We start from the raw sequence: 17,468 nt of genomic DNA, 5'->3' as shown, positions 1-17,468 counted from the left end.
TTCGTATATATTTGTATTCCAATTCGTATTTATTGTACCTTTTTATTAATTTTCTAGTACAGTCGAGTTTTTAAAAATAAAGGGAATACAATGTCAGATGGGAGATATACTTTCGGGCTCTCAGTACAGAAAAAGGAAAGCTGAAAAAGAAGCCAATTTAAAAAAAATAATCTGGTTCTCTTAAAAAATTTTTCGAAAGTAACCAACAAGGTAATATAATTTCAACAAACGATTCTAATAAGTTAATTGATGTCGCAACTCGCAATACATTCATCTTCTTCAACTCTTCCCTGTCCAAAAAAAGCAAAACACATAATACAAACCAACAAAGCTATTATAAAAAATGATTCACATCATATTAACGATTTTGCAAAAATAGTAGCTGCCACAAAAGAAACAGATACTTGTTCTACAACAATTTTGCCCACTTTTGACGCGGTTAAAGTTCAAGATAAACAACTCGCCATCAGTACCGACCCTGCGAATTGGTCTTTTCTGAATGATAATTTTATTATTTATTTTATTTATAAATACAGGAGACTTTGCTCCAAATGTATGTATAGCGTTGCGTATACTTTTAACACTGCCAGTGGAGAACGGAGTTAAACTTATTAAAACATATTTAAGGTCAACCATGGTTCAAGATAGATTAAGTAGATTAGTTAGGATAGCAATAATTGAACATGAATCGGCAGAACAACTAAATGACGTTGACATGATAAAAGATTTTGTTAATGCAAAAGCAAGAAAATGCAGTTTCAATAGATAACTTATCTTTATGTACTTATTATGAACCATGTATATAACTTTTTCTAATATTATATACATTATACAGTTTAAATATCTAATGATTATGAAATTATTCGTATTTATTAATGAAGATCTGGATTTATTTTAATTTAGATTAGTGTTTTTTTTTCAATAAAAAGTATGTTTATTGATTATTAATTTATTTGTGCGTATTATAATTTAATGGATGGAAAATTTTTAAATCGCACCGGGTGGCAAAATTCCTAAGGCCGGTCCTGTCTGTCAGTATTACTAAATATATTTTATTTACATATAATTGCCATAAAAGTAATTTGTTTTGCTATTAGACATTTATTATTTAGACATTAATAGGTTAAATATTCATTTTTGTCGAAACATTCCATTTGAGAACGTCAATAGTGTTTAAAATATAACAGTGTACTTTAAAAATTTCAAGTACCTAAGAATAATATTTTTATATTAGGTACTTACAAAATAAATTTTTTTTAGAAAATGATTTACAGTATTTGATAATATCCCAGACCCCCCAGTAATCATGTCATTGTGAAAAAGATGTCTATCTTATATCACTTCTCAGATTAAATATGCATTTTTTATGTTTAATAGATGTTATGTTCACGTTCCAAAATAAGTCAAAACGAGACAACACTTTAAAGTCTATACAAATATTATTAGTATACATCTTTAAAACTATATTTTATTGCAATAACGCCTATAACTAGCATTTTAGACGTATATAAAATATCAATTTTTTGTATAAGATCAAATACTATGGGTATACATTATCCACCAATACGGAAGAGTCGTCAAATTTTTGGGAAACACTGAAGTCTGTGACGATAAATTTCACTAGCGGTTGCTTATTCATAAATACAATGTGGTCTATTTTAAGGGGTTTTGTATAGGCAACTACTAGTGACATTAATTGGTACGTCGCCTTGTTTCCCGGATTGTCGTACTTAGTGTTTGATAAGATATCACATCATTATCACCTAAGCAATTTAAAAATAAAAACATTGTAAACTTCTAAAGGTTTATGTTATGAGTGTTATGATATTTAAACTTTAATGATCAAGTATTAAAATTGTAATATTATAATATAGAAAATACTACATAACAGTAATAGACGTCAACTGTACATATACGGTACTTATTTAATTTTAATTTGGACTTGTTTATACTTTTATGGTCTGACCATTAACTGTTGTATACAAATATATAATTTATAGCCCAACAGATTAAGAATTTAATACTTACCAACTTGAGTGTTCAATTAAAGAAATTATGTCCGAGGAAGATAAAATTGAAGACTTTGCATGTGTAGAAGAATCTCCCAAAAGAGGTGAAAAAAGTATTGTTTTATAAACTAGGATAATTTCTTGCATGTATTAGCTGCTACAGTAAATTTATTTTGAAAATTCCTCTTAAACATTGTTTTGAATACATAAAATATAAACTATTTTAAATGTCAGATAATTTAAAGAAAATGTATACCTGCTATTTAGTAATTAATATAATATAACTTAATTGTGGCACAATACTCACAATATTATGAAAAAACTATCATCAACTAGTTTTGATATTCATATTAAAAAATAATAGGTAATTATCATTAAAATGTTCAACATTTTTCATGTAATGAGCTTAGTTAATACATTTCAGATGTTTCAAAATTACAATCTTTGAAATAATCATATTAATTTGTTACATGTTATGTATTAAAATGAACATACTATAAAATCTAACAAAAACATTGTATACAAAATATAAATATAATTACTATAATTAGATAATACACCCTTGACACATCGTGTTTATTTAATATTAAGATAAGTGAGTTCTCCAGCTCGTGAATGCACAGCTCTATAGAAAATCCCATTGGTACGTTTATAATAAGTTACTTTCAAATTTAACTGTTTACTTTTTTACTTCTGTAAGTAATATAAATTGTATTCTCATTGATATCAATAACACAGTTAGTTTATTTACAATGCATGTTGATGTGTTATAAATATTAGGAGAACTATCCAAGTATTATGGTACTAATTGTCCCTGGCAGAAATTAAAATCTGCGCATTCCTATGCCCTCACTGAATCACTTCATACTGAAAACAGTATAATATAAGTTTAATAATTTTAGATTAGGTATTGAGTATTCTCTAAACTATTGTACCATAACATCATAAAAATAATAGGCACTTAATGATTTTAAATATGATCATATTTTTTATAACATCTAATTAATACAACTATATTGCTCAATAATATAAAACTTAATTATTTATTATTTATTATAATTAATTTATATAACAAAGCTTAAAAATTGTGTACTATTTTTTAGGACCAACTCTTTCGACTAGTACTAGTAGTTTTGAACGTAATGATCCTCATGATCCTAATTTAAGCTTATTATCCACTAAAATGTTTGAAAAAACATCTGAATATTTGATGGGAGAACTTAATATTACTGAGGTTGGTTAATGATATTTATTGTTAAAAAAATAATAAGTTTTTAATAAGTTTTTATATTTGTTTCATATAGGAGGATTATAAATTGTTGGAAACCATGAATAAAGTCACTATGCAAAAATATGCATCTTATAGACAAATTGCTTCAGATGTTGGAAAACAAATCATTGAACTAAATGAAAAATGTAATGTGTATAGTATTATTATTACATTTTAAAAATTACTGTTTGTTACTTAAGTTTCCCTTTCTCACAATTGCTTATAATTTTATTCTTGTATTTATATTTTACAAATAAGACGCTTTTCCTTAATTCCAATTCACTTATTTACTTATTATTATTATTTTTTTTTTGTCAGATAAATCATTAGAACCATACCTTTCTCAAATTGACCAGATTGAAGATAGTGTGTCCAAGTTAGAACAAGCAGCTTTTAAGTTGGATGCATATGCCAAGAGATTGGAAGCAAAATACAAGAGCTTAGAAAAACGTCAATAATTTTAATCTTATATCAATTTGGTTGTATCCTGTGATAAGTTTTACATAGTTATATTGAATAATAAATAAATATATCAACTATTAATTTCTGTGATTTTTTACACATTTTGTTTTCATATTTTTTAAAAATGTTTACAATAATTATTTTATGCTTGAACTATTAATCAATTTTAAATTATGATTAAATTAGATTATGATGTATGGTTGTAATATAATTAATTAATAATATATGAGTTTTAGTAAAATTTAACGGTTTGTGCATTTTGCGAGGAGGGAAGTTTAGGAATTTATACATTTAAATTACAAGTTACATTTTAAGTTCAAACCAAACATAAGTCTCGTATACTGAGCTAATCGTCTGCTAATTCTGCTTCATTCCTGTCTTCAATTTGGGTGTTTTATTTAACACTCTAATAATTTGTTTTTTTATAATATATACTTATAATCAAACACATAGTCTTATAAATTTATGTTAGCTAATTAGACATCTTCATAATATGTATTTGAATTTAGTTAAAAGTAAAACAAAAAGTATGTTTCATTTTTTGGTAATTCAAGTTGAAATATTGATTATAATATCGATAAATACTTAGTAATGAATGCACTAGTTTTTAAGTATTAGACATAGTCAATAGGGTATAAAAAATTTTAATTTTGACAAATAGTTTTTTTTTTTTTATGATTTTTTAGCCGGCTTAAAACATTTTACAGATGGTTTGGCTCTACAAAACTGTTTTTGGTTAGATAGTACAGTACCTGTTTACAATTAATACCAATATTTTACTTTCAGATTTCTAACAACACAATATATCTACTATAATCAAAATCAAACATCTGAGAATTCATTAACATTAAATCATTGACACATTAAAAAATAAGATATAAACTTAATACAATAATTGGAGGATTGGGTACATTTTCAGTTATTCTAACTTTTCTATAATATTAAACTAAAGTGTTAAATGTAGGTATAATAAATAACAATAAATTAACTTATACTAAATAATATTTTTTAGAACAATACTACTTTGGATTTAAAAATAAAATATAGTTTACACCTAATGTCCATATTGACTATCTGTTTCAAAATCCGGTACCTAAAAATCAAAATATGTAGTTATACTCAGAGCTAGAGCTATCAAAAATATTCCTAGTAATAAGTAATCCGAAAATTTTATTGAAAATTGTAATATTCATTAGTTACTAGGTAATTATAGGTATTAATGTACTTACCGTTGTTGGTTGTGGGAGTGTAGCTAAGTAGAATTGTCGTGCGTCAATCTGAATACACAATTATTAGTTATTAATGTAATTTAAAGGGAAGAAAAAATTAAAAATATTTTCATATTACTGGTTTGTGGTAGTAGAAATCTTCTTCGGCAGCAACTACTTCAGGTCTATTTTCAATACCCCCAGTATTTTTTTTCTCAATATTATGCACTAATTTGTATACCGCTGAATTAGACAAGTCAAATTTTGGTGGCTCATACTTTCTAAAATTTACCCTGCAAATCAAAATACTTATTAACATTAAAAATATCTTCTTTTTTTTTATTAATTTGCTAAATTAATAAAGGTACCTACTACGTACCTATTCTTTCATGAATATAAAGAAACAAATAATATATTGTATTATGTAGCGTTATATTATAAAAGTTAATTTAATTATAAATATAATAACTAAACAAGTTTTGATAGTAAAAAAAATATATTGTAACCATAAAATTATAATTAATTAATTAGTAAGCCTCACTAATTTGGCACCAACAAGCATCTCAATTGTAAAGATGTAAACTTATAATTTTAAGTTAAGCTTTGAGGGGCGAGAGCTTATTTCTGAGATGTACTCGTTCCTCAAATTATACGAGTCAATTATTACCAGTAGCTTAATCCTGGTTATTACTAGTTGTAATAGTTATATGTTTACTATTGTTGTCTCTGTACCAGGTACTAAACTATAACATTGCAAATTGTGAGTTCAAAATATTCATTTTTTCTGGGACTTATTATTAAATTAAAATGTAAAATTTAGGGTCTCCCACTTAGGCTTTTTTGATAATTTGATTTTGAAGCAAGTTCTGAGTATTTTCACAAATATTCTAGCTACATTCTTTGCTTGATCAAAGTTTAAGATTCTACTTTATATGAGGTTCAATATTGTATGTAAACAATACAAATATACATGTTACGGGCAAAGTGGAAAATTCGGGCAATGTATACAATGCCCGGGCATTGTACACAGTGACCGGGCATTGTATACAATGTCCGAGGTATATTGGGCAATGTAAATTGTGAAGTACTTATACAAATAATCTGCATAATATTATTTTACCTAATCAATGATATTATATACTAATAATTATTATACTCGTTTATATGATTATTTATATAAGAGTATTAGAATTTTTTTTTAATTAATTAAATTTTAAATGTATTTAAAGGTAATGCAATAAAATATTATGTGCATAATGTTCAGTTATATGATATTATACATGAAGTTCATTTGTCAATTGGACATGGAGGTAGAAATAGAATGGAACACGAGATTAATAAAAAGTACAAAAATATAACTAGAGATGTAATAATGTTATACTTAAATAATTACGAATCGTGTAAAAAGAAGGGAAGTACAGCTAAAAAAGGGTTGGTTGTCAAACCAATCATATCTTCTGAAATGAATTCTCGCTGTCAAATTGACTTGATCGACATGCAAGCACAATCAGATATCGATTATAAATTCATATTAGTTTATCATTATCATCTAACAAAATATATTATGCAGATTATTTGTATAAATACTTCACAATTTACATTGCCCAATATACCTCGGACATTGTATACAATGCCCGGTCACTATGTACAATGCCCGAATTTTCCACTTTGCCCGTAACATACACATAAACACTGGTGGCATTATATACGAACGCATCATGTATCTAACTAATACAGACTAAATATGAGTAAATTCTTTGTGCCACTCAGTATTCTACATAAGCAAATATATCAATACATCTAAATAGGTAAATGTAATATATTAGTTTTAAAATCTTAAAAGTTCAATATTTACCCCAATGTAGAACCAACTAAAACTTCCGCTTGAGATATTAATGTTTCAGCAATAAATTTCTCATTGTAAGCATCTTTGGGGCATCTCCATTTGCGACCACCAGGTAAAACGATAGGTCTTGGCAATGGTGTAAGAGGGTACATTGGCCTACCACTAGGTTCTCTATCTTCAGCTTCTTCTTCAGAATTGTCTTCTGATATTCCATTAGAATCTGATTCTTGTACATCTTCAAATGTTTCATCAATGGCTGTCTCAAACGCTTCATCATCATATAATGTCTCTAATGACCCGTCATCAATATTTTCCTGTTCAGTCAAACTTTCTTTTTGTTCTTCTTCAGCATCATTGTTTTTAATTTCATTACTCTCAGATGTTTCAGTAAGTTGAATTTTGTGGGAGAGTATATCTGAAAGTTGTTTTTCCAATAATGAAATATGATTTTGTATTTGTAGTGGTAATTCTCGAATAGCTGTCAATTGATTTTGAATATTTAATATACTCTTTTCAAACGTATTCTCAGGCTCTTTGTTCACTTCATCAATTTTTGATTCATGAATTTCTTCAATTTTTTCAATTAAGTCCTAAAAAATATAGTTATGAGGTTTAGATAAAATATTAGATCTACATAAAAAATTAACAATTAATGAATAGTTGCTTTATTTTTAACCATATTTTTACAAATTATTTAAAATAATTTATTAGTGAAAATAAAAATACTTAAAACTTATGGGTATAAGTAACTACTTTATTTATTAAAATGCATGAATTGTTTTATACATCTACCTCGTTTGTTTTAATATTTTCTTTTTCTTCATGGTCAATCCCACATTGCTCTTCGTGATCTTCAGTTTTGATTTCAATGTGATTTTCCAAATTTTCTTCAAATTCTTCTACATTATGATCGATTTCATCATTTCCAATTTCTGTTACTGTATCCGTAGATACAATACAATCTTCTATATCACTTAATTTACATTTACAGTTGGTACATACTTGTTCGCAAGAATTGGATTTATTTTCCTCAACTAGCTCATTTTCAGATTCATTTACCTAGATATCAAAAGTATTTTTTTTTTTAATATTACTAATAATCATAATACTTTAATAGTTAACATACATATATATTACATTATTGTTTATTAATGTATAGATATAATATATAAAAATTTAATTTAATTCATAATATCTCACCTCAGTTTGTTTTACTTCTTCAGGTTTTTTTTTTTCAGGCGGTCTGATTTTAGGCCTATTTGGTGTTGTTAAAAATGTTGAAAATCTTTTCGTTGGACACCTTTTTAATTGTTCTTGCTCTGATTTTTGGTCAAAAATTTGTTCTTCTTGTAATGTTTGAAATACCAGTGAATTTTTAATAAAATCACATTTAGGCACAAAACGTTTAAAATTGACACTATCAAAATTTAAAGTATATTAAGTTCAATTAAATACAAACATATACCTATTAACTATTTACCCTATGACATTTTTCCCATTATTTTCAATAACTTCAGCACTTTCTAATAATTTTTCAGCTATTTCTTCTTCAGTCATCTCATGGCCACTCTCATATGATTCTGATACAGCTATGTCACACAATTATTAAATTATTATTACTGGCTTAAATCATGGATTTACAGCTTGGACTTACCTGATACTACATGATCTCTATGCTCATACTCAGTTAAACTTCCAATTGAAGATGTTGCACGATCAATGACTGTAGGTGTGTGTAGTCCTCTGGTTGGTGTAACTGCTGGTACTGGACTTCCTCTGTAAATACAAATTTAACTTTAATTTATTTACAACAAGAAATAGTTACTTATTTTAATAGTTTTTACGAGTATTTGTTTTGTTTATTTAGAAAATATACAATCATAACTTCAAAGCATTTAATTTTTTTTAAAGAAGTCACCCTCTGATGTTTTTAAACTAAAATATAAATTATTTTATTTCAGAGGTTTGTTTTATTTATATAATATTAAACAAGAAATAATAGAATAGAACGTAACAAACATATTCAAAAACTAAAATCGAAACATAAAATACCAATTATTAAAGAGTAAGTATAACCTAGTTACCTATTACTTAATACTTATTCTTTTAGAACTTGCACTGGGGTAATATAAACTTCTGTTTATTAAATAAGAATCCCTCTCCACATTTTACTGTAAATTATTTAGAGAACAATTTTTTTGAAAAGTTAGAAGGCATTAGGTAGTTACATATACCTAAATCAAAACTCAAACGAGTACCAACTTTGTAAGCTATTTAATTTAAATAGTCCTTAAAAATAGTTTTAAAGAAATACAAAATGGATCTAGTATTTTATTATCTATTGATCATTTTCACAAATCACTAATGTTGATACATTTATGTAAACTATTAATATTTTTAAATTACCATTATGGCTCCCATATATGGCAAACCCACCATTATGGACTTTTTCTTTGTACACAATGATTAAGTTAATTATTTCAAAAATTGCTGATTTTAATTTTAATTTTTCTCTGAATATTTATCAACTAAATGAATTACAGTTAGAAAGGGGGGTTCTCATTGGAGAAAAAAAATAGAAATTTGTATCTCCACAGTAAGCATTATTTAAGAAGTAGGTATATCAAATCTCAAGAATTTGAAAATATGGTCTTTACTATTGAAATACAATTCTAAAAACAGGTTTATGGGTCGTTCCTCATCAGTCCCTGTCATGCACAAGCACAACTTACAGAATTTGGGAACAAATCTACTTTTCTTAATATCCATTTAAAAAAAATAAATTTTCCATAAATAGTGTTTTTGAGTGATTTTAAAAATGTTTGAAAAATGTATAGAAACTTCCAGTTCAAAAGTTATTGATATTTGATTGCATGTACATTTACATGTACGGCTACATATCTACACAACAATTTTATAAAATGCAACAAATCATTACTTTCAAAATTACACCAAATAAGTAATCACGGGTAGATAATAAACATTTAGAACTTTGCACATTATTTTCGATTTTTTCAAAATAATGCAATATTATTATATGTGTCAGAATAAATATGACAGTTGGATTTCTACAGCTACCGGCTTTGATAGCCTTCTATTGTTCAAATTACAAATGATATGTGTGACATTGAACATTTATTTATAGAAAATTGTCCCATTTTTTTTTACGTGTAACATGAGAATGAAATAATATTAACAAAATGTTCAACTACTGCTACTATTAATTGTAAACAATTTATTATTATTTTATTTACTTTTATTTGAAAATTATGTAACGGCACCTATACATATACAAAAAATAAAAATACCATGGTACAACTACAGACTGTCAACCCGTTGGTGGAACAATAACAAACAAATAAGTAGGTACCAAAATTGCGTTTTGAATTTTTGATGTTCTTCGATTAGTACAAATAATTATATCACTGTGCAAACGGCATTGATTTTGTTAATATTTTATTACTTAGGTACTATATACCTATTATGTTTATGTACCGATGGAATGTGTTTTTATTTTAATTTTAAAAGTATTTTTATTGTTTTTACACGCCGATAGTTAAATATTTCAGACACAAAAATGTTTCTATTATTACGAGTTTTTTAACATAAAAAATTTAAAAGGGATGTTTTTACGTGTACAATTGTTATACCCTATCGGCTACCAAAGTCTGAGTTTAGCATGCTTGATGAATCACCCTATACACTTATGCTACTTTATCTTATGATTTATTTTATAGTATAATAACAGCATTTAAAATAATTGTATTCATTCACCGTAAAATCGATAGAGTAATACTGTTGCCAGCTTCTAAAATACATTGCTGAGCTTCGCTATGAGTTATTTGTGCAGTGTTATCTCCGTTAATTTCAATAATCATATCTCCGACATTCATACCGGCTTCCTCGGCCAAACTACCTCCAGTCACCTATTTTAACAGTTATTATTAATGACTAATAAATCAATATTTCTTTAACGTTAAACTATTTAAATTTAAGACTTACCCGAACGACAGTAAGAGGAATCCCGAAATCATGGCCTCCTGTCAGTCGAAATCCCCAAGGCGTGTCATCGTATCGATGAAGTTCAATTTCTTCGCACATTTTATTATTGTATTTGAATTTAATTTAAGATAATTATTAATGAATATATAATTTATATGACGATTAAGTAAATTCTATAAATTGATTTGCATAACTTCAAGTTCATCGTAAAATATCTTTCAGCCATGCGTTCGATTTGTATTCTAGCTGCACCTATATTGACGATCCACTTAGGATACTCTAATCTCAGAATACCTTTTGGCTTTTAGCCATTAATACCTGACATTCTAATTGTACATTTATCTTAAGATATCATTACGTACGAATAGTGTCGTAGCAAAATTGGCACATCATGAATATTGTGATCTCATACTGTTAATTTATTATAATATATAATATATATAGATACCTATGAGGTATTGTAAATAAACATGTCCATATTTTTGCAACAATCACAAATAATGTTATATTTTCTAATATACCTTATACTTACCGATCCAATTCTGACTTATCAAAATTTATTTTTATTAAAATTATTGCATATTGTAACAAATATTTACAATTGTGTCCTAATGGCCTACTGCTAATGGCCTAAATGCCTTAAACTAATAACTATGTATATAGAATCATAGTGATTAACATATAGGTATTATAACATATTTATTTTTTACACTTTAAATCTTAGTAAATACATACCAACTAATTAACCATATTTTGTAAATTGTAATTATATGAGAAAGTATTGTTACATATTATAATTTGTTTTTAAACAAATATATTTTTATTGATGTTATTTAAATTATTGTTAATGATGTTTTAATTATACAAGGGTGCTTATTTAAGAGTGATCAATCATGTAGGTACCAAATTATAATTATAGTACTTAAATTATGTGGCAGATGGTGTTTTACTGTTATACCACAATAGCTATAATTAGGCAATATAAAATAATCATATTATTATATAAAATCTAAATATAGTGAATTTGTATGTATGCCAAATGACCTAAAACTTAATACAAATATAAAATGACAACTTGATTAATGTAATTGCAATGACACTAATTGAGTGTTTTGTAAACACTAAACATCAATCCAAACTAAATACCTACCTCAGTTCTCAATCAAAAATTCTGTTAAACTTTAAATGTAAGTATGTATAAGAATAATACCTACATTTAGGTAAAATCATACCTTAGGTATAATATCTTCTATATTAGTGACGTTAAATTTCAGATCTCATGGATACAAAGTTCATCATTTTGAGTAAATGAATCCATGACTAATCAAACTGTTTATTTAGGTATTAGGTAGGCATAGGCGTCATTACAAGGTGGCAATTGCTACCTCATCAATTTTAATATTTTATACACTGAATACTCCCAGGCTTCATTAGAGTACCTATTAAACCAAATGCAATGATTTACTCCTTGATTTTACGGCACAGTGGCATATTTAGAAATGTCTTATGTGGGGGGGGGATTCAAATTATACATAGTTTATAACTCATATTTTCAATCTAAAAATAATGTGATGAAAAAGTATAAAAACAGTGAATGGGCGGGGGCAAGAGGCTCATGCCCCCCCCCCCAAAAAAAAAATCCTGGCTATAGCACTAGCGGGTTATAAAATATAGTTTCCCATCTGGTAGGATTAAGAAACCAATTTAAAAATGTCCACACCAAGCATCACCAACCTCAAAACATCTGATGGTGCTTGATTCTATAGTTTGGGAACCAAAACCAAAAACCAGCGATTATAACCATGATTACCACAAGATCTACTCCTATCAGCGGTGATGAAAATTAAACTTCAAGTTTTAACCATTAAAATACATAACTAAATATTTTAACATGAAATATAATTTAATCATTACATCACAAATCAAATTATAATTTGTCATTAGATTAAGACTTGTAATAGTATACATATAGTGAAATATGCAATATACTGAAACATTTAATTTCTAATAAATAAAAAAACTATGTTTATACTTTATTCCAAATTAAATATTGATGTAATACTCTCTGGGTAAATTACTTATTTAACAACACAAATATATATATATAATATACTAGCTGTTTTACTCAAGTTTGTTCAAGAGAAAATGATGTAATAATTATAAAATCCACTTTTAGTTTTTATAATTTATTATTTGAACGCATTTGTTTATGATAACAACTTTAAAAATAGCAGTATTTACATTATTATAAACAATTATTTTTTTATTTAAGTATAATAAGAATTCAGTATTTCAACTTGATTAAATGCATTTGTTTTTACATACCTACATATAATTACATTTTAAATGAATGATTTAAAAAAGTTTCTGTTTTTGCCATGTGTACATGCAAACTTAGTGTGCTGAATTTTGAAAATCTACAACTTGGGTTGACGAGCTTGATGCATGGAAGTATACATAAACAATATGGATACTAGACATTTACATCTAGGGTTCACAGGATGTATTCTTTTCTTTTTAAATACTGACATCTAGAATGATCTTTACTATAGTCACGTGGCTGGCTTTGGTATCATTTTACTTCTTCCTTGATTTTCTTACTAGATTCTTGTCTTTTTTACATCTTGATGGTAATATTAATAATTGTGGTGTTGGAATTTTTATTAAAATATATATTTCTAATTTAAATGAGGAAGATTGTTTTTGAATAAATGTTAGTTATTATTAATTATAAAAAAATTTAAATAAAAACTGGATTCATATATTTATTTACTTATATACAGCAGAATAGTTTAATTTATCTTATATTTACATAACAATAATGATACATGTTATTCAATTGTCAAACAATGTTGCTTGTGTTTAACACTGTACATAAAATTCATAATTTTACCACAAGTCTGTATACCACATCGATAACTATCAACTGCTGTTGATTTTTTACCAATATGATCTTTACAGAATTTTAACGCACAAGGGTACCAAGGAATGGTTACTTTCATTGTACATAAACAGTGTGACCAGACTTTACCTGTATCTCGACATAATTTCAAATTAGAGTTTGGTGATTTATAGTTAATATATTCAACAGCTTGTAACAAATTTCCCAAGTACATGCCTAAATAAATAAAGCATAAAAATTAATAAAAATAAATAAATTTAGAAGTTTAAGAAATTTCCAGGAAATTATTCATCTAGCAACAGAATCACAAAAAAGTCGATATTTTACTCGAAGAACATAGAATAGCATCATATCAAAATTACCTATCTACAATTCATACTTCTGACTCAAATTTAAGACTAGTTTCTAGATACTTAATGAAACCAAACACCTGTGATAAACCTCAATTAAACGTAGATAATGCTTACCTAAGCACAAATGTGAACTTTCAGCTAGAACTATTAAAAATATTTTCTTGCCGAATGATAAAATAGATTTTGAAACAGAAACTGTCAGGTATAACAAACTAGCTAAACCTAAATTCTTCCTCAAAACATATTTTTCTACACTACTCCTACCAAATTTATTGAAATAATAAAAAGATTACCAAACAAAAAATCCCCAGAACACAANCCTATCTACAATTCATACTTCTGACTCAAATTTAAGACTAGTTTCTAGATACTTAATGAAACCAAACACCTGTGATAAACCTCAATTAAACGTAGATAATGCTTACCTAAGCACAAATGTGAACTTTCAGCTAGAACTATTAAAAATATTTTCTTGCCGAATGATAAAATAGATTTTGAAACAGAAACTGTCAGGTATAACAAACTAGCTAAACCTAAATTCTTCCTCAAAACATATTTTTCTACACTACTCCTACCAAATTTATTGAAATAATAAAAAGATTACCAAACAAAAAATCCCCAGAACACAATTCATCACAAATGCTTCAGACAAAAAATCTCAACATTTTCTAACAGAATGGAAAAAATCTTCAATTACAATGATAAAAAAATCTAGAAAAGATAACACAAACCTTAATAATTACCGGCCCATGAGTCTACTATCTTCAGTCTCAAAAATATTAAAACAAATCAAATATACTAGATTAATAAACCACCTAGATGCAACGGAAGCCATTCCACATCATTGATTTAGTTTAAAGCCAAATCATTCAACTACTCAATAATTCTTCCACCTAACCGAATACATAAACAATGAGTTTGAAAAAATATTTCATACTGGTGCAGCCTTCTTAGACATTTAGCAAGCATTTGATCGTGTCTGGCACGACGGCCTAATGTACAAATTAAAAACACTAAATACTCATTTTACAATTTACAACATAATTAAATCCTTTCTCTCTAGCTGTAGTTTTTCAGTTCGTATAAACGACTCAACTTAGAAATAAAACAGTTAATAGCCGGTGTTCCTCAAGGATGTAAAATTTCTCAACTGCTTTTAAATTTATACATCTGTAACTTTACTACTACATCTAACACAAAAGTTTCTCTTTACGCTGACGACAGTGTTATCAATTCCAGCTCCAGCGACATCAACATAGTCACTTAAACAAAATAAAGTGCTGGGCGAAAAAATGGAAAATTGTCCTAGGCCCCTCAAAAAGTACTATTAAATACTATTTAATACTAAAAATTAGTATTATTCACACTTTGTAGTCCCAAAACCCTACTCACTCTAGTACTTAATGGTGATAACATATCCTGGTTTCCAACAAAATATCTAGGAGTTATCTTAGATAAAAAAATTAACTTGAAACCCCTCACATTTCTTCAAAACTACAAGGTTACCAAGAACTTAAAATTCTTTACCTTTTAATCAATTGTAAAACTGCCTTAAGTAGGAAATGCTCCCTGCTTCTTTACAGGTAAAATCTACGGCCAAAAGAACTCTATGCTGCTCCAATCTGGGGAAACTGCACCAATACCCACATAAATAAAAATTCAAGTCTTCCAATCAAAAATAGTAAAAACAATATCAAATCCGCCTTAGTTTGTCAGAAACAAAGCCCTTCACACACACTTCAAACTTCCAACAATTAAAGCCTACATACAAAATCTCAAATTTTTTGGTTAACTGAGCAATGCAAAAAGCGCAAAATTCTTCAAACCCTGGGACAAGTCTACTCTCAGGCGGCTCAAACGTGGACGTCACCATGATGCCCTATCTCAACAACAATATTAAATTTGATAAAAAAAAATTTTTATATCTATATAATTTATGATATTATTTTATTCTATTGCATCATTTATATATTTATAGATGTAATTTCTTGTAATGTTGTACAATCTATAGGTAGTTTCTAATTACCTGGTACAGTAGCCCATTTATCAATGTCAACTTTGCTAGTAAATGTTGTATCTTGTGCTTCAGAACATAATAATCCAACATGCTGTGATATATAATTACTATCTTTTAATTTAATTTTCATATCTATTGTAATATTGAATACACCCTTATTTTCTTCTGCAACTCGAATTGTACCAGGATTTTTCTGAAAAAATGTTTATATTTGTAATATACATTTACATAGGGATTAACACTATATTTTATTTAGTTATAAGAATACTTGTCTGAGTTTTGACATCGCATCTGGTGAGATGAATTCATTTGCATGTACATGGTTGACAAAACAAAGTATTTGATATGGCTTTTGACCACGTTCTTCTTCTCCAAGCAACAACACTTGTACTATTTGAATTTCCTAATAACAATTAATATACTATTAATGTACCAACCTATCTTTCATTATTTATTAATAAAGATACAACATACAACAAACATAATATTATTTAAAGTTGTACATACCTTTGTGAAATCAATATGTTGTGTGATTAATGTAGAGTCAGGTAGTTTTAATTCTACTGTAATTGTATCATCTGTTATATTTGCATATATTATTTCTTTTATAACACCGCCATCCTAAAAAAGTGTATCAAAATAAGTTATTTATAATAATTATAAATACATATGTTAATTTCATTAGTTAAATAAAACACAATCTAAGTAGATAATATTTTTTTTGAACTAATGAGTTGGCTATGAATTTTATATATTTTATAATTTTAAAAATAAGCTTCTTTAACAAAAAAAAATGAATTAAATTAGTCTCAACAAAAAGAATGAGTAAGTGTAACAATGGCAATGTACACATTATAGAGTACTCCTCCATTTGACCAGAAAGAGCATAACTTAACCCAAAAGCTAAATTTAATGTATTTTACATTAAGTATTATTAATATCTCTTAATACCTATAATTATTTTATAAAAATTACCTGATCTTTAACGTTAACAACTAAACAAAAAAAATTGCAACTATAATTTAAGATAATGTAAATAATACAAAGATAATTTTTTAAAATATTGTTCATTTTTACACATAAACTATAATTTCATATTATAACCATTGTAGGTATATATTGTAATCAATTAATAGTCTAATAATTTGTTCTAACATACTACTATGCATTTGTTTCATATATCAAATTTAAAGACTACATGACAATTCCCATTGTCCTAATCATTTCGTTTTTGATTTGGACAAAAATAATAATTATAATAGGTATTGCACCTATTATTAAATTATAATTAAAATTGTTCGGAAAATCTGAAATCAGAATTGTTTTTCTATTATACATTTATACACTATGAGGTGATTAAGGTCTATGTTTATTGTTTTCAAGTAATTTGTGATAATTT

The 17,468-nt window shown here is 26.8% G+C and overlaps 3 protein-coding genes across 4 annotated transcripts; 1 reads left to right on the top strand and 2 right to left on the bottom strand.

Moving 5' to 3' along the window:
- Positions 1 to 1,765: 1,765 nt before the first annotated feature.
- LOC111038157 (biogenesis of lysosome-related organelles complex 1 subunit 2) lies at positions 1,766 to 3,838 on the top strand. 2 transcript variants are annotated; one of them, XM_022321132.1, is made up of 5 exons: positions 1,766 to 1,917; positions 2,001 to 2,113; positions 3,113 to 3,243; positions 3,314 to 3,425; positions 3,598 to 3,838. In XM_022321132.1, exons 2-5 carry the CDS (start codon positions 2,056 to 2,058, stop codon positions 3,735 to 3,737), a joined length of 441 nt encoding a protein of 146 aa, XP_022176824.1. In that variant the 5' UTR covers positions 1,766 to 1,917; positions 2,001 to 2,055; the 3' UTR covers positions 3,738 to 3,838. The 2 variants fall into 2 exon arrangements, with proteins under 2 accessions (XP_022176824.1, XP_022176825.1); XM_022321133.1 differs by lacking the exon at positions 1,766 to 1,917 and having other exon boundaries at positions 1,928 to 2,113.
- A 451-nt stretch (positions 3,839 to 4,289) lies between these two features.
- Positions 4,290 to 11,543, bottom strand: LOC111038156 (membrane-associated guanylate kinase, WW and PDZ domain-containing protein 3-like). The gene is made up of 10 exons (XM_022321131.1): positions 10,798 to 11,543; positions 10,570 to 10,721; positions 8,450 to 8,571; positions 8,276 to 8,384; positions 7,996 to 8,212; positions 7,588 to 7,854; positions 6,805 to 7,385; positions 5,089 to 5,242; positions 4,971 to 5,018; positions 4,290 to 4,834 (listed from the first exon to the last, which is right to left on the bottom strand). Exons 1-10 carry the CDS (start codon positions 10,894 to 10,896, stop codon positions 4,796 to 4,798), a joined length of 1,788 nt encoding a protein of 595 aa, XP_022176823.1. The 5' UTR covers positions 10,897 to 11,543; the 3' UTR covers positions 4,290 to 4,795.
- A 1,424-nt stretch (positions 11,544 to 12,967) lies between these two features.
- LOC111038174 (out at first protein) lies at positions 12,968 to 17,404 on the bottom strand. The gene is made up of 5 exons (XM_022321155.1): positions 17,045 to 17,404; positions 16,577 to 16,690; positions 16,338 to 16,472; positions 16,079 to 16,262; positions 12,968 to 13,915 (listed from the first exon to the last, which is right to left on the bottom strand). Exons 1-5 carry the CDS (start codon positions 17,138 to 17,140, stop codon positions 13,629 to 13,631), a joined length of 816 nt encoding a protein of 271 aa, XP_022176847.1. The 5' UTR covers positions 17,141 to 17,404; the 3' UTR covers positions 12,968 to 13,628.
- Between the last annotated feature and the right edge of the window lie 64 nt (positions 17,405 to 17,468).

The sequence above is a fragment of the Myzus persicae genome, unplaced genomic scaffold (genome assembly GCF_001856785.1).
Source record: "Myzus persicae strain clone G006 unplaced genomic scaffold, MPER_G0061.0, whole genome shotgun sequence".
Taxonomy (NCBI): Eukaryota; Metazoa; Arthropoda; class Insecta; order Hemiptera; family Aphididae; genus Myzus; species Myzus persicae.
Note: the sequence above shows the minus strand (reverse complement) of the source record. Positions and strands in the feature narration are given on the sequence as shown.

Bases quoted from the DNA above. Each gene is read 5' to 3' on its own strand.
- LOC111038157 (XM_022321132.1), top strand. From the start codon at position 2,056: ATGTCCGAGGAAGATAAAATTGAAGACTTTGCATGTGTAGAAGAATCT. The intron at 3,244-3,313 runs GTTGGTTAATGA...TGTTTCATATAG, and splicing joins GAGAACTTAATATTACTGAG to GAGGATTATAAATTGTTGGA. The intron at 3,426-3,597 runs GTAATGTGTATA...TTTTTTTGTCAG, and splicing joins CATTGAACTAAATGAAAAAT to ATAAATCATTAGAACCATAC.
- LOC111038156 (XM_022321131.1), bottom strand. From the start codon at position 10,896: ATGTGCGAAGAAATTGAACTTCATCGATACGATGACACGCCTTGGGGA. The intron at 10,722-10,797 runs GTAAGTCTTAAA...CTGTTAAAATAG, and splicing joins TTCCTCTTACTGTCGTTCGG to GTGACTGGAGGTAGTTTGGC. The intron at 7,386-7,587 runs GTAGATGTATAA...TATATTTTTTAG, and splicing joins AAAATATTAAAACAAACGAG to GACTTAATTGAAAAAATTGA.
- LOC111038174 (XM_022321155.1), bottom strand. From the start codon at position 17,140: ATGAACAATATTTTAAAAAATTATCTTTGTATTATTTACATTATCTTA. The intron at 16,691-17,044 runs GTAATTTTTATA...ACACTTTTTTAG, and splicing joins TTGTTAACGTTAAAGATCAG to GATGGCGGTGTTATAAAAGA. The intron at 16,263-16,337 runs GTATTCTTATAA...ACATTTTTTCAG, and splicing joins CGATGTCAAAACTCAGACAA to AAAAATCCTGGTACAATTCG.